This window comes from Nyctibius grandis, chromosome 17, assembly GCF_013368605.1.
Source record: "Nyctibius grandis isolate bNycGra1 chromosome 17, bNycGra1.pri, whole genome shotgun sequence".
Lineage (NCBI taxonomy): Eukaryota > Metazoa > Chordata > Aves > Nyctibiiformes > Nyctibiidae > Nyctibius > Nyctibius grandis.
The window spans coordinates 6,141,397-6,162,908 of NC_090674.1; the positions used below are offsets into that span (position 1 = coordinate 6,141,397).

General features: G+C 48.2%; 1 protein-coding gene across 1 annotated transcript in view; it reads right to left on the minus strand.

Moving 5' to 3' along the window:
• ACAP3 (ArfGAP with coiled-coil, ankyrin repeat and PH domains 3) overlaps positions 1–18,263 on the minus strand; it is a 78,304-nt gene extending 60,041 nt beyond the window's left edge. The window contains exon 1 of the mRNA XM_068414649.1: positions 18,178–18,263. Within this exon, the coding sequence (XP_068270750.1) occupies positions 18,178–18,224 (47 nt within the window). The 5' untranslated portion in view covers positions 18,225–18,263. The remainder of the gene's footprint in view (positions 1–18,177) is intronic.
• Positions 18,264–21,512: the final 3,249 nt, after the last annotated feature.

Below are 21,512 nucleotides of genomic sequence, written 5' to 3' on the forward strand. Positions count from 1 at the left end.
CTGCGTGGCTGGCTTTGCTCAGGCAATCATTAGGGCCAACAGCTTAACTGGCCGCACCGCAGCCTGGGATGGCCCACAATTTGTAGTGTGGTACATTCAATGTAGAGCTGCCTGGGAAATTTCTGGAGAAAAACATTTTCTGAAGGAATGCCGTGGCATTGGGAAGTGCCGATTTATCCGAGTGAAACATTTCATGGGACAGTGTTGAGAGTGGGAATATTCCATTCCAGAAGGAAAAGACCGACCAAAATGTTCTGCTTCCACCACTTTGAACGCGAGCTTCTTGGACTTCTAATTTTGACACTAAGATCTGAACCCAGCTGGAAATGGAATGAGTTTTCAAATGAAAAATTACTTCGGAACTTCATATCACAGGAGTTTCTTTGACCAATTTTTCAGCCCATTCCACTTCTGAAATAAAAACTGGAAAAAACTGACCGGGATTCCTGCAGACCTGCACCCCTAGCTCCTCACACAGCCCCAAAGAAAGCCCAGCCCTGCCCTGGGAGCTGGCTCTGCGTTGCAGACTAACCTGTCGCACAAATGGGGCTAATGACCGGTCTGTCGTAAGAGCTGGCAAGCACAGGGAAGGTCTCACACTCTTCCTCCCATGAATGGGGAAGAAGCATTCAATTAGGAACACTGCCTGTTCCTTAATCACTTCCTTTGTGTGCGTGGTTATTAATATCTACACATGACAAGTCAAGCCAGGGGCTATGTTTTTCTGTACTCGTTTTGGCTACTACTTGATGCTTACAAAATACATCTAGAAGCCACACCCATAGAAAAATAAGGAAGGAAAAGGATGCCACGGTTGGCATTACTTGCAGCAGCAATTGCATTCTCCAAGCGTACTGAAACCCCAATATATTTGATATCATACAATGTCACAGAAAGACACTGTCACACCTCCAGAGAGTTTAAGTAGATCACACAGAATCACACAATCAATCAGGTTGGAAGAGCCCTCTGGGATCATTGAGTCCAACCATTGCCCTGACACCACCATGGCAACTAGACCAGGGCACTAAGTGCCATGTCCAGGCTTTTTTTAAACACATCCAGAGATGGTGACTCCACCACCTCCCTGGGCAGCCCCTTCCAATGGCTAATGACCCTTTCTGAGAAGAAATTCTTCCTAATGTCCAACCTGAACCTCCCCTGGCGAAGCTTGAGGCTGTGTCCTCTTGTCCAATAATAGATAAGGCAGGTAAAGAGCAAGAGAAGTAAGGAGAGGCAAGGGAGAGGTAATGTGACCCAAGGAAGTCAAAACAAAAGGTCAATACCCACTAGAGTGCCCAACACAAAAGGTCAATATCCTCCACGCAGCCAACATCCTCTCACTGCAACGGGAAGACGAGAATGCAGAGCCCTGAATGAGATGTCCTGGAAAGGAACAGGCCAAGGAGACAGAGTTCATGCGGGGAGGAGTGCCTGGTTTTGATTTGAGGCTGAGTCAAGGCCAAGCCACGGCCCTGGATTCTCCATCACTGAGATCACACAAGCCTGACTTGGAAAACAACTGACAAAAACCTCCTCAGAACTGGTGACTGTGACACACCAACCAACCCAAAAGGCACTAAATTCAGCCTTCCACCCAGCCCAGAACCAAAGGGGCTCTGATCTGGCAGTTCATATCCTGAATCATCTCCCAAGCTAATGCTCTAGCAGGACTTTGCCTCCATCCTGGACACAGGAACGATCCAACAGCACCACAAAACCACCACATGTTCCTGGAGGATATACAGGAATAACACACAGTATCCTGGGTTTTGTGTTCTTTACCTTCATGTTTCTAACTCTCTCTGTGCAGCGACAAGTTTATTCTCAGACCTGCAGCAGAAGGGAAGGTTCACTCTGCTTGCTTGCCAAGTCTTACCCATGGTCTTTGCTCTATCTTGTGCAGGGCTTCTGCACATTCAGGTTGTCTAAAATAAAAATCATTTGGAATAAGAAATAGACGGCTGCTCTCTGTATGTGATAGCACCCATGTCTATGCTATTGCTAAATGGGAACAACGGCTGCAATAGTTCCTGCCTGCTCTGTGGCTTTGCTGCGCTTCCAGCACTTCAGCAAGGCAGCCAAGCTCTGGGCTGTCACCACAGGGTAGCTCTGATCCCTCCTAAAGCTTTGCTAGTGGCCTTGCAAACCTCCACAAAAACCAAGACCTGTTGCTACTAATCTCTCCTTCCCTTTCTGCTCAGAAGTGACACAGTGGAACGCTACTCCTGCCTCGCATTCCTCCAAGCCCACAGGAAACCATAAATCAGAAGAAAAGCGTAACGTCCAGAGAGATCTTGCAAAAGGCCAAATGCTAGGACGGGTCGAGGGGCTGGGGATAGGGGACAGGGAACCTGTAAAACCAGCCGTAAGGTGAGCAATAACCTGCACCTCCACCATGGCTGGGAGAGGTCCTGCTCCGAAGAATGGAGGGAAATTAAGGGTCAGGGCAAATAAAAGTCCTCCCCTCTTTCAAGGGAATACATATTTACACATATATCTATATTCTTCATTTCCTTCCAACCCCTCTCATTGCCTCTTCTGCAATTAAATAATGATAATTAAAAATCTTTCAGTAGGAGAGGGTTAAGCCTCCCCAAGTGTCACCCTGGGCAGAGCTCTCAGCTGGCTTCAGCTGTACCTCATGGCCCTGCTAGGAGACAGGCCACAAGCAGCAGTGGGAGGAAAAGCTGAGAAGAGTTTGTGTTTGGAGGGAAGTGAGCGAGTAGTGCTTCATCTGAGGGGTGCCAGCTTTGGAGTGCCCCGAAGCGACCCTGCAAGGCCAGTGTGACCTGCCTTGCCACAACAGCACGGCTGCCATTGGCCTCTAAGAAACCAAGCTTGTCTGCACTCCTGGGAGCTTGGACAACACCCAGAGCTGCGGTCGGTTCAGTTTTGCTTTGCAAAGAGGCTGTTACGGCTCTGCATCCTCAGTGTGATCAGCCAGGTAATGCCTGGCAAGTCTCCCTGGCTCTGTGATAGGACCTGCCCTATCTTCCTCCCATCAGCCCTGAGGGCTGTGGTTTAGGCTGAAGCACTTCCTTGTGGTTGAACACAGAAAGGATCTGCTTCATTTAGAGGTGACTTGTCGTTCTGGTCAAAATGGCTGAGGTTTACTCTGGCCCAAATCTATTTATAGTGAGCGTTATGCTAATTCCATACGCAGGTCGGATCCACTTGTACTCACTGGAGCAATAATGCTTTCTGCTACCTGTTCTTTTTAACTATGTTGTGCAGCCAACAGCCATTCTGTTCTCAGATCATCAGCTCTTCTCTAAGGTAGATACGTACCTCCCCGTGCTTCCCTTTGCAGTGAACCATACAGCACTCCACTTCCCGCAGCTCTGCTGAGCTCCCTGTGGAAATTGCTGGCTCAATCCAAGATCTACACTGTGTTTTGAACAAGTGGGAGAAACCTCGGTAACAACAGCTTGTGCAAGTACTTTTAAAGCCACTCACCTTTAAATCACTTTAGAAAAAACTGAATTCTCTTATTACCTTACCTGAGGTTCATGTTATGTTCTCTAAGGAGTAATTCATTTACTGTCACTCTTGTGAACTAAGGAGTGTGGAGGGGATTTTACTCATCATTAAAATGCATCTGTCTTTGGGATAAACTGTATCAATTGCTTAATGGAGAAATGGCAATAGAAGAGCTGGTTTTAATGGTTGGAGCCTCCTATTGTTGTTCCAGGATAATGGAATAAGCTGTATTTCTAATCTTGACTAAAATCTCTCTACAGATGGCTATAAGCACGATGCAGATGTGGAAGGCCATGGCAATCCTTTTGATCCTGGGAGCACGAGAGAGTTTTCTGCAGTAAAAAACTGAAGTAGAACAGCAGAAGCTCTGATGAAGGGAACCATAGTCACCAAGTGACACTGAAATGATTCTGAGATGCAGGGTCTTCATCTCTCTCCTCAACGTTTTATTCTCACTTGTTTTTTTCAAAGGCTTCACTAAAAAATTTCTTTTCCCATTTTGAGCCCACGGATTGCTTAAACACTTGAACTTGTCATCAAATCCATCAGCTTCAGCTCCTTTCCTGCTACAGAAGTACAAGTAGCTAGTAGGGTCAACTCTTCACTCCTTATAAAGTCCCAGCGGGCAGTACAGTTAGAGATTGCTGGCTTGTCTTGCTGCAAGATGGGGTTTGGATTACAAGTTTGCTAAGAGCCAGCTAGTATAGCCAGCAAGTGACATCAGCTTGCTGTTCCGCTGTTGAGAGCAGTCAGAGGTGGTCTCAGCACAGCTTTTGAATGCTACAAGGACCTCCAAGTAGATAAACAATTAAAATATGGAAAGTACATCCAGACATGAAAAACAGTGCTCAGATCTGTTTTTCACTGGTGCATGAATACAGATGTTTTCCTGGTATTTGGTGTTCTATTGTCTCATGTTTCTCATGGAAGCAAGATACAACCCCTAAAACCCTTTCCAGTATGTCTTCTCATGGATGAAGAGATTCTGTGCCTAAACTTAGCTTAGCTCTAGCTTTGGTAACAGTGTTCATAATGTTTTGCACATGTTTTGCACAGCTATGGAAATATCTAAGTCTTTCTCTGAAACGTGCTAAATGTCAGTTTATGGCTCTTATCCTTCCACTGAGAGGCTGGAGGTGTATGTTTAGACACAGTTTTGAAGCGAGATGTATAAGACTTCCTATTTTGGTTGCGTGGTGTTCCGTTGACTTTATATCAGTACATTAATATTGAGCAAAAACTGACACCTCTCTTCAGGAGACGTACGATGACAGACAGGGCTTTTAAGCACTCTGCTATATATACACAAGCGCAGGCTTCTTCCAGTATTGCTTCTCATTTATGTTCAAATTATAAAAGGCCCATCGGAATTTACTGAAGCATTTGAGTTTACCAAGTGGTTTTCCCATGCACTGAATTCTCCATCCCTACTTTCTGACAGCTAGCCTGAGCTCCTGTAGAATCAAGGCACGAAGCAACCTGATCTAGTTGGTCCTGCTTTGAGAAGGGCGTTGGATTAGGTGACCTCCAGAGGTCTCTTCCAACCTAAATTACTCTAGGATTTAATGGCTTAAAGATTAAACCCTTCCTTGGCTCTTCTAATGCATTCCTTATGTAACGTATCTCATGACAACAGGTTTCCCCCCAGCTTCTCTTTTGTAACCCACAGCCAAATCTTCAAGGAGGCAACAGCCCTTGAGCATCCCGATGTCCCACCGTCCAACCCTGATTGATCTGCAGATCATAATGCGTACACAAAGCAGAGAGGAATCGCTATAAAGAAGGCAATTCGCTTTTCATCGCTCATCATTACAGCCTAGGAGGGAAATTTTGACAGAAGTTGCAGCAAACTATTTCCTACTTCTGCCCATAGTACTTGAGCAGCTTCTCAAATCTTGAGAGAAAAGGGAAGCCGCCCAATAATGTCATAGTCGGGTTAATCTTCCAATACTACTGATCCCTGTGTGTGGGAAGTCCCCTTAGAAAACTGACTTGGCGAGGACAGGTAGATCAGGTCAGGAAATCGTATTGAACTACACTGCTTCCCTCGGGTAGCATCTCTTCTCTAGACAGCCCTTTTGGTGGTTTCACCTCAGCAGTATGCAGATGTCTGTGCAAACTATGGTAAAACCAGGAAGGAACATCAACCTCTTGGGGATTCTACAGTCTGGCAGTAAACCAGACAGCTGACTTTAAAAAGGTACCATGCTAAGGGCAAAGGGGGCTCTCCACTTGCCAGAGCGGTCAGGACTTTACCCATTTCTTGTTCAATGTCGTTCTTGTCCCCTTCAGTTCACTGAAAGTCATTTCTCAGCTAAAATGCTGAGCTGAGCACCTCAACGTGATGGATTCTCCATGCAGACCATTTCACAGACCAGCCATGTGCACTAATGCTGATGAATTGGCAGAGCAACTGACAAAAATTATCTGCTACCTACCACACAGCAACTGCCATCTTTAGCTCACCAGAGCATAGCACGATTTCTGCTGATAGTATTTTTTCTGGTTATCAAACTGAATGGCTCTCTACCTTCCTTTCTGTTCTGAATACTTGTTTTGCAGAATGACACAGCTGCAAGATTCAACCTCTCTGGTTCAATGTGCAGTAGATCTTAGCACCACATCTCTAACACGCTCTGAGAAAAGTCCAGGAAGAGATACAATTCTTGGCATCTGAAATCTGCATGGACACCTGCACTCACTTCAGAGCAGAGATTGCTTGTCTGCTCATCAGAAAGCATCTCCCTTCCTGGGTCGCAAGGACTGACCTTTTGTAGTGGCAACACGGAAACTGCACCACAATGACTGAATACAGGAATATTCCTTTCTCAGCTGAAGAAAGGAACATGATGTGGGCATGTGACACCTCAGATGACATTTGTTTGCTTTCTTTTACAAGCAAAATGGATTTATCAAAAAACTTGCATCAAACAGGTCTGTCTTCTCCCCAAATGAACTCAGTGGCATCCGTTTACCAATGGGCTGGACAAGTTCCAGCAGGCTTTGTTGAGGCTTCCTCTAGTCCACAGCTGAGCTCAACCCACCCTCCCCCAGCAGGGATCTCATTCAGCACTAAATGCTCCTTGTTTCTTTCTTCTCTCCCTCCCCTGGGCCTTCCTGGGAGAGAAGAACTGGAGCTCCCCAGTCTCTATGCTCCCTTTGTCTCTGTCAGAAAAGCTCTTCCTGCGTCGTGTCCTGCCAAGCACAGCAAAGGTCTTGCCCTCTCTGGCAGCAGAAGTGCTGAAAGTGCTGACTGACCTGGGGGCAATAAGGGAGGGTCCTTGCCCCTTCCTTTGCCCTGGGAGAGCTGGGTGTCACTTGCACCCTCTCGGACGTGTCAGATGTTTTTTGCTGTGTCCCAGTGACACAAAACAACTGGGTTTTTTTCTGGTTACCAGTAAGTAACAGAACCCTTTCCTAAAGGGATGAGAGTTTATGGCTGTGCTGCTTCAGCTGGTGCTGCATGGAAGCTTGCTGAGGGAAATGTGAGTAAGTGTCCCAGACACTCCTCATCCCTTGCTTTTATTTATTACTCTCAAGGGTTGAGTATGGTCCCATTTTTCGAGCTCTGACTTCCTCTGACAGCTCTCCAGAGGGAACAGAACTGTTGTGATGTGGCTGGGGCTGGGGAATTAATTCCCATGTAAAGGATTAGTGTCTCAGTCATCAAGCTTTAGCAAAGGACATTCTTTTGAGTGCAGCTAGCAGGACTTTTACCAGCTACAGATTGCTTATCTGCTCTCTGTGGCCATATGATGGACTGTCACATCCCTTTAAGGCAGTAAATCATCCCTGCAGGATGAACCTTACTATCCTGCTGCATACCCAATGTTGTCTTGGACCCTGCTCTGGAGATAGGATGGTTAGGCTCACATACAAGGAGGAAATTCCCAAGCTCACACAAAAAGACAGAATGTTGGGGGTAGAGGGAATCATTGGGCAGGAAACAGGGACCAGTGCTGCTTGGAGCAAAAATTAATACATCCTCTGTCCTGAATGATGTGGCCCAGGCAAGGGAGAACAAAGTCAGCATTGTAGTAACTGAGCCTCAGCAGCAGAAAAAGAATAGAAGCACCAAGTCAAGGGTCAGAACAACAGGGTTCAGCCCTGTAGGATGCACAGATATTCATTCTCCATACTGAAAATCTTGCTAGAAGACTCCACTTCTTGATTTCTTGGCATCTGACACATCTTATCTCAACCCACACAGCTCAGAGCTGCAGGTAAAAGAGAAGTATGGAGAACTAAGCTATGAATAATTGTGGTGAACACAAGCAAAAATTAAAGTCCATGGGGCTGGATGCTATAGCACTTTGACTCCTGAGAGAAGCCTTTTCCCATCCCATCAACATATGTATCAGCTTGGAGTTTTCCAGTGGCTCAGTCCTGTTTGCGAGTTTGGCATTGTCCCATAGTTTTATGCATTATCTCTGAATTCAGATGAGTCAGTGGCACATCAAGAGCTTGTGTTATTCCAAACTCCTAAACTCAATCTGGCAGAACGGGTTTTATTACACTCTCTGAACACTTAAGGCAAGCGTCTTTCTACAAACGTCAGCTTGCTGCCTTCTCTTCCTCCAGCCTTGAGGTGGGCTGTGCTCTGCAAACCTGAGAGCAAATCTGTGAGGGAAGTGTGGGGAAGTGTGGGGAAGTGTGGGGAAGTGTGGGGAAGTGTGGGGAAGTGTGGGGAAGTGTGGGGAAGTGCGGGGAAGTGTGGGGAAGTGTGGGGAAAGGGAAGGGGAAGGGGAAGGGGAAGGGGAAGGGGATGGGGTCTCCTGCTATGTCAGTACTATCACAGTGGCTGTTTCCTACATCCTGGGGCAAGGTCACGGTGTGGGGACAAGTCCATACTTCCTGCCAAAAACCAGGTTTATCAGAGAGAACAAAGGGGTGATATTCTGAAAAGAAACCGAGCTGTGGGAAACAGCATTGTTTCACTGAGCTGGAATGGAGCAGGAACAACTGAAGTGCTTAAATAGCTGTTCTTCAAAATAGTTATGGAGATTTCTGCATTACCCCAACATCGCAAATGGAGCAGGACCATGCTGATGTCTAAGCTGGTATCCTTCTCAAGTGCATGGGCATAAAATGGCCTCAAAACAAGCCACAAGTGTGTACACTTGCATAACCCAATTTTTCTTTGTCACAGGAGTACAGATAAATCTCCTTTAGCTGCTCCCTATGTCCATGGAGATATATCACTGTAGCAATACATGAAGATCATGTCTGTAAAGTCTACACACGTAGTATACTGTATTTTCAGCTTGATGGTCAGAGATTTAGCAGACAAAACCATATGTCAGTCTCTTCTATGTACTGTTAAATAAAGACTGGCACAGCTGCTTGGATGCTGAGAAAGGATGACAACCTGTATGTCTGTATCCCTGTGCACCTGAATGCACGTACATCCAGGCCACACAGCTAAATTCTAGTCCCATAAAATACCTTCTTACCTTACCAACAAACAGTTGTATCCAACCCTTGGAAATGCTGCATGTGCACACATGCATTTACAAACGTGTTCACACGTGCTGTTTCTATTAGCAGTAGCATTTAATAAAGAGTACGGAAATTATTAAGCCCTGCTGTAGTGTGATGAAGCAGACTGGGTACGCAGAGAACGGATTATCTCACCCTCTGATGTTATATAATCTGTTTAGACTGTGCCACTTTACGCGTATTTAAGGAATGAATGAGCGCTGCACTCTGGGATGTGCCACCCGTGAGCTCTGACATCATCCCTTTAATCCACTGTAATGAATATACTGCTTTGCTTTTTAGCCATTCCCTCGCTATATCCAGTAAAAGTTCTGTACTGGAACCATTACCCTCAGAGACCATGTACCTGTGTGTGTGTTATTCCACAGTGAATTAAGTGATGGTTAACCATATCAGAGCAACAGAATGTTCTGCACCTCCCTCAAGAAGAGACCTGGCACATAAGCAAAGTAAACTTCTCCTGCAGGTAAGGTGAAGCACGACAAGAATGTAACGTGTGTGTGGGCACACTCTGCTCTAAATGTACCACACTGCATTTGGTTAACCTCGTATTCAGTGCACTGGTATGGGCTGTTGAGAACACATACAACCTTTCCATGATTTTTTCTGGTCCTTTATTCCTTCCTATAAATCCAAGTCTCTGAACTGAGTTTCCTTCTTTACAAAACGAAAGGCCAGAGGAGACAGCAACATGCAAAAATACAAAGATCTGTAGATGCACTGCTTTAAAACAAACCCTCTCCAGTAAGCCAAAACGTACCCCACCACGTGAAAAGAAGGGAACATTTTGCCAAGCGGTTTGTGTAGCAGCAATTATCCTCCCTCATTTTCTTCTTTTGGGAGCAGTGGCTCAGAGGAGTAACCAGCTCCTGCAGCAACATGTGTGGCTTACTCACTGCTGCTTTGACCCGTGTTGGTATTGTCTCACCTGGTTTGGCAGGGCAGATACATGCATGCCCAGGCTCTGCTCATATGCACGGGACCGGTGGCAAAGCCAGTTTCCTCACCACCAAGCATGTGCAGGAAGAAACACAAAGACTCTTCTCTAAGCCTTCTAGAGGAATCATCTCCAGCATACCCAGTCCTCTTTTCTGGTCTGTGGCAATAGAAGCAGAAACACTTTTTCCTTTCTTCTAGCAGCTGGCACAACAATGGGCAGAACATAAAGCATGATGCTTTTCCCTCGTTGGTACGCGGCCAGCCACGATGGGTGCTGTGACTGCAGTTGTGGGCAGCTCCTTCTGGGCTGAGGGCCAGGCTGGCTGCACCCAGGCATGGATGCAGTGGGGTGCAGGAAACGAGCCTCCACCCTCCTGGCAGTCCACAGGAATAATCGCTCAGTACCCTAGTTCTGCTCGCTATCCTGTGGGGACCTACAGAGAGGAAGGCTGGCAGCTTACACTCCAGCTGCCGTGTGCTGGGGAGTAGAGACACAATTCACCTCCGTGCAGCCTGGCAGACACACACATCTCCCTGGAGCTGCAGCTGAGCCCTGCAGTCCAGCCCCTTGGCCCGGGACCGAAGCGTACAGCTCCCCAGTGCTCCAACACCTCCATGCAGGGACTCCTGCAGCTGCAATTCCTTGTCTTGCCCATTCCAAGATCTTACCAGAGCAGGCTCTGCAGTGCCTCAGAGAAGATAAAGCAGCAATTAGAAAGCTACTGGCAGGTAAAAATCTTACCCTTGCACACTGGCCATGATGCCTGCTTCCCCCTCTCCCCCCAAGTCTGCAATTGCTGGTCAAAGAGGGAACAAATTCTGCTCTTGGTTTCTCTTCCTTTCCCCACAGGAAAAGTTAGCACAGCATTGTGTTAGCACGGAGACAAAGATATTTTCTTTTTTTTTTTCACTTCCTTTCCTCCACCATCATTTTGAAAGCAAGCTTTACATTAGGCAGGAACCACATTAATTATGGGAAGAGTTAACAACCTGTGTAACAAACACTTGGGAAACAGCAGTCAGGAAGGATTGTACATGTCTGAAATCAGAATACAGCCCTGATGTAGAAGAGAACCGCAAGCAAACAATTACAGGTCTGATTATAGGTCTCAGCCTTCATGCTGCTCCTAACCCCGAATAATCCAGCGCCCACGTCCTGAGTTCATCTGTTAAGCCCTAATACCAAACTGAAAGCCTCTGGCCTCCTTATATCCACTAGGTGACTCGAATAGGGTCTCTCAACTCACTGTACCTGTGTTAGAAACCCCAGAATACGTGCCCTACAAATCAGAAGATACTATTTAAGCAGGGAAAGGGACCTGCAAGATCCCCCAGCATGGATTTACCTACCTCAGGAGTTGCAGCGAATTTACAACGCCCTGATCTGTGCATTAGCAGATGAGACAGTGCTTTATGCCTTACGCAGTGATTAGAGGTCGAAGCTGAACTGCCCTAGTGACAGTGCAAAACTTTGCAAAAGCACCCAGATGAACAGAGGCTGTGTCACCGATCACACTGATAACTTCCATCTCAGGCTGTCTGGCAGAGGGGAGGCCAGCCAGGGGAAGCTGCCAGACACGCAGCCCCGGCTCCTCCAGGCAAAGGATTCTCCACCACGCTGTTGCATCCCTTCTTCCTGACCAGCCTGGAGAGCAGCCTTGATGATGCCACCAAGACCAAAAAAATCCCAGCCCGACTCCAGGAGTCTGCACTGCTTTCCTGGCTCTGGGAGGCACAAAGAAATGAAGGTAAATGGATGGCTTCTCTCACGCAGGCTGGGAGAGGTCCCTGGTGTGTGCGGCAGCAGTACCTTGCCCTCCTTTCTAGCCCTCCTCCCCTCAGAGCCCGGTGCTGGAACGCCATACTTTCCTACCTAAAGAGATCACCAGAAATTAATAATTAATCAATCAGTGCTGATGGCATCACATTACTGAAGGTGCTTTGTCATTACAGACATTAATTATTTCACGGGCTCTTGACTCAGACACACACTGTGACCCTTCCATCCTGTCTCTCTCCCTAAGCTAAGGAAAATGAAACAGAGGAGCTGCTGAAATTAATAGAAGGGACTCTCCTCAGTCACACAACTGCTGACTGCCAAAGCAAGCAGTAGCCCCTGGACTCCCCGTTCTCTACTCTAGCCAGCAGAGAGCCTGGGTTCCCTTCAGACAAAGGCTCCACACCAGTGTTTCCCATCACCACAAAGCTGGCTTTGTGGCACCTTTCCAGCTTCCCAAGCTTCAGCAGCGTGAGTGACAACTCTGACTTATCCCTAGAATGCAAAGCTTGCTGGCTTTGCAGTAACACACATTTCAACAGGAGCCTGTCTGGAGTCCACATGAATTAGGCTACGCCAAATAATGTTTCATTGAACTCTTATCCTACGTGCTCGCTTGGCCGTGCTGCAGTCCTTCTAGGACCACGGTTGGAATCAACAGACACCACGTGGTGCCAAGACAACCAGCAAAGTACAATTATCAAGACATGTGGCACTCTCTGAGGAGGAAGGGATGACTCTCCCACAGCTAATTCCAACAGCACAGATAAGCCAGCATCAGCATCTCCCAGCCGCATTACCTCTGGGTCTAATTACCCTCTTCCACCACAGGGTTATTGCTCTTTTTTTTTCCCTTTTAGCAAGCTTTGTCATCTGACTTCCAACCCTCTTACATTCTTTATTACAGCTAGAAAACTAGCAACTAGCAAAACCCTGATCTTGGCTTTCTCAGCAGCTTCTGGCCATCCTAACAGGACAAGGCCTACGGTTCCTTATGGCGTTGCCCTCTGGAAGGCTTTGAGGGAAGAAGGGAGTCTCGAGTCACACTCTGAGCATGTGACAGACAGAGTTTTACACTTTGCAAAACTTCTGAAAAATCTTTCAGGTTGAACAGCTTTCTCCTTATACTGATCTCATGGCAACCAGGAGGAGAGCCAGGGAGAGAGACAGATGTCAGAAGACGACGACTGACAAGAGAGATGATTTTCACCTCTGTGTAGCCACATACATCCCAGCCAGCAGAAAGACAAGAGAGGAACAGCTACTGAAAATGAAAGCCAGCAACTTCCAACTCAGAAACTGATGTGTTGGAGAACCAGAAACATTTCAAAGTTTGCAGATGTTCCTACAGGGCACACACTATTACAAAGCAAGGTGTGTTACAGGAGTGTTATTCCAGTAACAAAGTCAATCGACAAATTGTGAAATATCAAAATTTCCCTCATCTGTGTGCTACACCATGAAATTTAGGAGCTACACCTCCCATGAGCAGCCTGAGAGGTTGTATTTCAGAGTTTAATGTCATCCACTGCAAACTCACAGCTTGTAAGTCTGGACAGTTTTATCTTGGGAAAAAAAAAAATTCAAAAATCCTTTTTGGATTTGGAGAGTTGGGACGGATCAGAGGGGTTTTAGCTTCAGAACCCTGGCCCTTTGGGATACCCTGCTTACGCAGTTCACAATTCAAAGTTACTAAGGAAACTGCTTGCCAAAAATTTGGTATAAAATACCATTTATGAAGGCAAGCCAGAGATCTCAAGCCAGCTGTCACCCAGTCAGTTCTCTTGTATCAGGTGATTTTCCCTAACTACACGTTGAATAAATACCTTCAGATCCGCCCACAGTAACACAGGCTGAAGGACTGTGGCTTTTGCCTAAGTATTTCAGGATTCACCTGGTAGTTTTGATGACAGGGAACCTCAGATTAAGGGACTTCTGCTTCCATATACTCCTGTGATGGGGGTTGGAGCTAGATGATCTTTAAGGTCCCTTCCAACCCAAACCATTCTATGATTCAGTGATGCTGAAAAAGGGAGGCTGGAAGCCAGGAGAGGAAACAGCCTCCCTGCCTCCGGAAAGCCCCACGCTGATGTATAGATATTTAGGGGCTGGATGGACAGGACGGACTGCTGTAAGTGGGAGAGCATCTCATGGTTGGTACCGTCAGAGAAAGTAACTATATGGTGACATCGTTGCTTTGACTTCTCCCTTTACGCACTTCAGACTCTTTGACTTTAGAAGTGCAAGGATAAAGAGATAAGAAATAGAATAAAGCCAGGTATTATGATTGATATAGATAACATCACGCTGCTTTCGTGATAATATATTCTCTCTCATCCAACTAAACCAGCGAATGATGGCAATTCTACTCATTAGTCTCTGGTTCAAGAAGCAGCTCTCTACGTAGGCGTATCTTCACGCAACTGCAATCAGCATCAGGGATCTTGCTTACATAAGAAGCCTTGTGTAACAAAACCCAATTTCAATGCAATGCATGTGCTCTTTTTGTTACACTGATTTAGTTAAACAGATGAAGATTCTTTCTTTGACCATTCTGGGTGCAATTTAAATTTGCTTTTCAGTACCCTAAGCTAGTAAATTTGGCTTACCTCAAGCTGATGTCGATGGCGTGCAGTGTCAATGGACACAAATCACACAGAAGCCACGGAAGTTTTTTCCTGCAGAGGCCTTCCCTAACACACGTGCACACAGCATGGCTGCATTAAAACTGGTTATGCTACCTTTAAACTTGTGCAATCCAACCTGTTATCAGACTTAGGAAGATCAGTTTGACTAAGGGTTTTAATTCTTCCCATTCTGTTTGAAACACCCCAGTAAGAGTTAAAAAATATTTTCTAAATGTCCTTGTTTTCCCACTTTCTTTTCCTCTGGCAAATGATCATTTTTTTTTTCTTGCATTTTTCACGGAGCTAGGCTTTCATGCCTGCATTTTCCTCTGCCTAACGAGAGCTGCAATAACGTGCAGTGTTGCACACTGCTAGAACAAACATCCCAGCCCATGTCCCTGGGTCACTGCCCGATGACGGTGCTGCTCCGGGGAGCCCTGCGAGGTTCTGCACGGCCGCGGTACAGCCAGCCAAGAGGCTGCAAGGCACGGGGGAAGTCAAGACCGGCACCCCTCAGATCTGGGCACGTACATGGTCTGGTGTAGCCCATGCCTCAGTTGCAGCTCTCCCTTTCCTACTGAGCAGCACAGAGGCCCCTCACTGGCCTGGGGCTTGGGTGGATACGGAGGGATGCTGTCAGCTGTCTGTCCCCTTAGGTCGTGGTAGCTCTAAGGGCTCCTCGTGAGAAGATCCCAGCATTGAGTCATTGTGCCCCAGTCAGGGCACAGCACCTCCTGGCTCACCCCACTGCCATGCAGCCCGCTGTGCAGTGGGTAACCCCAACCTCACAACAAGGCTGATTAACAAGGTTAGTTAATAGCAACAACAACTACAATAGTGATATTAGTTAAGGAAATAATCGTTTATTTCCCTCCCTTGTGGGAATTACCACAGAGGCATTTGGGGTTTTCTGTGACCCCACAAGAGTGCTACACCCAGGTCCAACTTCTACAACTTGTTCCTACTCTTCCCTTGTCCTCCTGATTGTTCCTGGAGTGCATCTACACGCAGAACGAGTAACCACGTCCCTACCCACCCCTTAGTACCAAGCAAGTCTTCCCTGAGCGAGGAGGGAATAAAGGTAGGGGGTAAGCCTGGGGAGCTGGCAGGAGGCCCAGGGACTGGCACTTTGCAAGAATGAGCCTCACCGAGCACTGCTGCTTAACAGCTCTGCAAGGGTAAGGGCAGTAATGGGTCCTAGTTTGCATCACTCCAGACCACTGGCTTCCGTGACCGAGTGGAACAAGTCAGAATGATGTTCCTAGATTTCCCAAACTACTGCTAGTTAAACAGAAGGCTCTGCACGTCAGGGAGATGAAAGCCACAATATCCATTGGGGTGGCATTCAAATGTGCTAGAACTGGTCTTTCAAGGTAATTATACTTGTTTACTGGAATTGAATATACATGTCTCTACAAGATGCCTTACAGAAATAAGGCTTATCTACCCATCTAAAGATCCACACATATTTAAGTAACTAAATATTTTTTTGAAAAAAGTTTTCTTTGTAGCAACTGGTCCCTATAAAGTAGGAAGCAATGACGGATGGAGTGTGCATTAAGTATTGATTTGGAGTGTTTTGACGTGTAATTGGATTTGATTACCAGACTAGTTTGGTGGCCTTATTATGGCATGCTTAATACAGTGTTTGTTTATGCCTCTAATATGTTCGTAGTTTTTTTTCTCCCTGTGTATAACAAACAAAAAACTATTTTATTATCTCAAAGGCTCACTTTTATCTATATTTTTGTATAGTTTAGCTTGTAAGGTATTTTACTTTTTTTCAGTTGTAAGATTTTAGGGACATGTTAATAAGCACCTCTGCCATGCACTGTGGAAGAACTCCTGTCCCTTACAGACATCTAAGGATTCTCTTGTATTACCAACAAATAATTGTAACGGAAGAACTAATTAAAGAGTTGGGAGGAAGAAAAGTACACAAGGAGACTAAAATCTGTACCCTTTGAGAAAGTCTGAAGAATTCTATTTTGTTCTCTTTTTTTTTTTTGCCACAGGCCTGCTAATGTCAGTATTTTCTCACTGTTTGAGGTGTTCACAGTTTACATGGTCCCCTGCTACGTGTATTTCAGCCCTCCTGAAATATACAGGCTTATTTCTCCAGCCTAATCTCTTATTCTCCCTGTAACAGGCAGACTGTGTCTGGCCATTTGGGAAATAGTTCATAATTCCAGGCTTAAATAACTGGCTTTTGATAAAGGTCCAACACAGTGCTCTGAGAGCTGTTTTGTTTTTATGGATGGAGCAGACAGAGCAGAATGATGTTGCCTGCATACTAAGGAACTTGGCCCGGAGCCCTCACACACACCAAAGGCAAAATAAATAAATAAACATATCAATCAATTTTGACGTCACCAGGAAAAGGGTCACTGCCATGTGGAAGGAGACATCTGGACAGTGAAGTCACTGCTCTGGAAGGGTGCCACTGAGCGGTTCACAGGCTCTGCAGCACAATAGGATGGAATGACAGTCAAAAAAGAAAAAAGAGGGGGCGTATAAATTCTAATTGATGCTAAGTGAGCAGAGGTTTAAAGAAGGAGCTGCAGACCTTCTGCAAACCTGTCCATGCATCTGACTTTTTTCCTGATGAAAAACTTCCATTATTCCAACGCCAACCAGGTACACAAATAAGACCAGTCTGTCATCTCATACAGCACTGTCCATTACACTTTCAGAACCAGCTTTGGAACAAGAAGGAGCAGGATCTTACCACGCAACCAAAATTAAAACGTGTGGAGGAGGACCCTTTCCACTGCCCTACATATTCCCATAAGCAGGGATAAAGAAGATGCACTTGCCCAGGTATTTGCATTACCTGCAGCTGTACACAACCACACACACGCATCCAAAACGACAATTGTTCAGAGCAGCCACAGCAACAGCCCACTGCAGCCTTTCATATGGATCTTGCATTCCAAGAAATCATTTTTAAATGCACTTCAAGGAAAATGCAAACCGTTCTATTTAACAAACCAAAAGGTTTTAACAAGGAGCAACGAGAAATGTCTGCAGGGAAGCCGAGACCCCTCGATAACTCCTTCCCCTCTACCCACAGCCAACCAACTTGCTTCTGCAGGCTATTGTCTTTCTCTCCCTCTGTCCCCATCCAGGCACAGCACTGAAAGCAGCAGGAGGCTGTTAGCTATGGCAGCTCTGATCTCCCCTTTACAGCATGAGCACATCCCAGCCCATCCGGACACCGAGCCAGGATGCTCCTGCCACAATGGAGCATCCGCACCCAGACCGTGGAGGCTCCTCTCCAGCCCTGGGCATTTCTGAACCGGCCTGATTTAAACGCAGCACAGCCGAGACGGAGTCTTTGTTGTCATAGCCCAGATTCCTTCAAGACCGCTAAAAAAATCCACCCTCCCCGAGACGGGAATGCGACCGCCTGCAAAAGGACCGTGTTTCCTCGCACCGTCTCTGCGGGAGGTTTACACCGGCGTTGCCCAGCTGATCCCCGCGGGGCGATGCCAGTTCGCCCCGTTCCGAACCGGATCCGCCGCTGTCTGCCGGACCGGGCGCTACAACGAGCCCGAAGCGAGCGGGGCGCGGAGGCAGCGCGGAAGGGCAGCGCCCGGCATCCCCCCGCGGCCGCCGGCGAGCGCTGGGCCCGCAGCCCCCGCCGCGGGGGCCGGGGGGCGGCGGGGCCGGCTCCCCGCTTCCCACGGCGCTGCCGGCAGGGCCCTGCCCGTTCCCCCCCCGCCTCGCTCCCGGCTTACCGCGGCCCCCCGCCGCCTAAAGCGATTAGCGGAGCGCCCCTGCCGTGGCTGCTCCGTGGCTGCGCGGCCGGGGATGGGGGGGGTGGGTGCAGCGGGGCTCCGCAGCGCTTACCGGAACCGGGGCGAGTCCTTGATGCACTCCTCGAACTCCACCGTCATCGTGCCGGCTCAGCCCGCCGCTCGCTCAGCGGAGGAAGCGCATCGCCCCGCCGCCCGCAGCCAAGGACGCGCGGCCGAGCGCCCGCCCCCCCGCGCCCGCCGCACACGCGCCCGCCGCCTCAGCGGGGATGAGCGCGCTCAGCGCCGCCGCCGCCCCGCCGAGGGCCGGGCCGGGCCGGGCCGGGCTGGGCCGGGCGCAGGGCAGGGCCGCCCCCGGGCCGTTTGCCCGCGGGTCCCCTCTCAGTCGCCGAGCGGGCAGGCGGCGGGGTCCGCGCCCTCGCTGGCGGCTGAGAAACACGGTTCCCTTCCCCGCTCCTCGCCTGTGCCTTCATAGGATCACAGACTGGTTTGGGTTGGGAGGGTCCTCAAAGCCCATCCAGTTCCAACCCCCTGCCACGGGCAGGGACACCTTCCACCAGACCAGGTTGCTCCAAGCCCCATCCAACCTGGCCTTGAACACTGCCAGGGAGGGGGCAGCCACAGCTGCTCTGGGCAGCCTGGGCCAGGGTCTCACCACCCTCACGGTAAAGAATTTCTTCCTAATATCTCACCTAAATCTCCCCTCTTTCAGTTTAAAACCGTTCCCCCCCATCCTGTCACTCCATGCCCTTGTAAAAAGTCCCTCTCCAGCTTTCCTGTAGCCCCTTCAGGCACTGGAAGGTGCTAGAAGGTCTCCCCAAAGCCTTCTCTTCTCCAGGCTGAACAGCCCCAGCTCTCTCAGCCTGTCTCCAGAGCAGAGGGGCTCCAGCCCTCTGAGCATCTCAGTGGCCTCCTCTGGACTCGCTCCAACAGCTCCGTGTCCTTCTGATGTTGGGGGCCCCAGAGCTGGATGCAGAACTGCAGGGGGGGTCTCACGAGAGCGGAGTAAAGGGGCAGAATCCCCTCCCTTGACCTGCTGGCCACACTGCTGGAGATGCAGCCCAGGATACAGTTGGCCTCCTGGGCTGCAAGCACACATTGCCGGCTCATGTTTAGCTTCTCATCAACCATCACCCCCAAGTCCTAAGGCCTTCTCCTCTCTGTTTTTAGAGGATGGGGTCTCAAGACACTCCTGACACTGAAGCGTGTGTTTCTGGGCTGAGCTGGCTGTGGCAGCGGCCACCACCTCATAAACCAACCCACACTAATTGTGTGGTTGAGTGATTAGCTGGAGGGGCAGCCAGTCATTTGCAGGTAGGATTGCCATCAGGTTGTGAACACTGCAGGAAAAAAATCAAACTGCCCAGGATGCACAGTGCGATTCTATACCAGCAGTGTCAAAAGGATTGGCATCAACCCTGTTACTACGTAATATAGTTTTAAATTTTCTGTGCGCAGTGGATTTGCTGCTGCCATCAGCCATGCTGTAAATCTGCAGTGACTCCTCTGAAGCCAACGTAATCACCCCAGGAAGGAAGAGATCTGGGCTTGTGGGTCCAGCCGAACAGATGACGTTTGCTGCAGGACGCAGCAATGTAATGTGGCATGGATAAATGAGGCTAATTACAATGGGCTCAGCTCTGATCCTCCACCCATCAAGCACCACAGACGGAAGAGCAGTATAAACCACATCATTCACTGCCAGTTTTATATGAATTTAAGACTGAGACGGGCCTGAAGTGTAAATCCTCCACGTTTTAAGAAAATGCATCCTGTGTAATATGGACCTAAACTAAACCCAAGATAAGAGGAACACTAGGGCCAGGGGCAGCTGAATCCATGACAAAATGTCACAATAAGGCCTTACCTCAGCCATGGACAGAACTGCGATGAAATGAGATGAAATAGGATGTTCCATGCCATTTCCATACACAAACTGCAGCTAAGATTCACTTCCAGATCAGGATCCCGTTTCCACCTGAGTTCCCAGACCTGCTTGATTTGCCAGGCACAGTCAAGAGTATCTTCGTGTGAGCAAAACTCTGACTTGTTTGACTTTTTAACTTTGATGGCAGGAGGGTTCTGAGGAACCCAGGAAAAGGAATTAGCCCCGCTGATCACCTCGGTCCAGGAGAAGGGGCAAGGTGACCTCTTGTGGCCTCTGTTTTAGGTGGTTTCATAAAGGTCAAAGCAACACAATTTTTATTTTCTTTGGTTCTTCCAGCACAGATGAAAGCGTTCGGATGTTTCCATCTGCATGTGTACGCACAAGCTCAGGGATTAGAAATTACTGTCCTCTCTAAAGCTGAGATTCATCAGTTTCATTATAATAGAGTCTGGCTGCCATTGTGTGAGTTGAAAGCTGGTTGGATTTTTCCATTCAGAACAGATCTCAGATTTGTATGAAGGGGCCAGGGATTTTTCTGTTGCTCTCCCTGTTTTGCTGATGAGTTGGGCGATTGTTTACGCTGGTTTTAGGCTATCTATTGTACATACAGCTACAGCAGTTCAGTACTTCACTTTAGAAAGACGAATGAAGATTTTAAAATACAGAACATAGTCATGAAGAACATCTGCAGCCTTTGTTTATTATCATTACCTTAGCCTATTTTTGCCCCTGTAGTGGTTATTCAACCTCACCAAGCACTAGCCTGCACACACCTTTTCATAAGCACGCTGAAAAAGATGAATGTGGGCTTGCCTGAAATGCCTGCGCTGGTTTTTGCAGGGACTTTGCCACGGCTGTTGGCAGAGACAGGAGCAGTTTCACGCTGGGTTAGGTTCACTGTAGGTTGGGAACCTCAGAGCCTTTGAGTCAACAGTTCCAAACTCATGAGTAACCCTAATGCAGGAGAGTGTGGAGGGCCATGCACCACAGTTGACTGCCATGCTCTGGGCCTTGCCCTGCAAACTCCTGGCTCCATAAACCATTTTTTCTGTGGGAGTTACATTCCTGCTCTGGCACTTCAAGTCTTAATTTTTTGACATGATTATCTGACTTTGGGGAGCAACAGAAGCCTCCAGAACTGTGCTAGGAATAGCCTGAGGGCTCCATTCCCATTAGAAATTGGAAAAAAAAACCAAACAAGGAGTCCAGCTTGGGTGGTTTCTAATGGCAAATGGTGAGGCGAAGCTGCTGCCTGCAGTAAAACGTAAGAGCTGAAGATCAGCCGAGAAAACAGAGCACAGGATTCGAGAGGGGGTTGCTCCCTCGCCATCGCTGGCCGGGTCACCTTCAGTCAGTCACTCGGTTTCCCTCCAGGCAAAAGGAAAACCTCCCAGGCCAGGGACAGGAGAATGGAGGCGCAGCGCCCCGGCACTGCTCTCCCCACCCCGGCACAGCCGCCTGGGCCCGGGCCGCAGCCCCGCGCAGGGCCGCCGCCGCCCGGCTGAACCGCTGCCAGGCCTGCCCGCCTGCCCCGGGCCCTG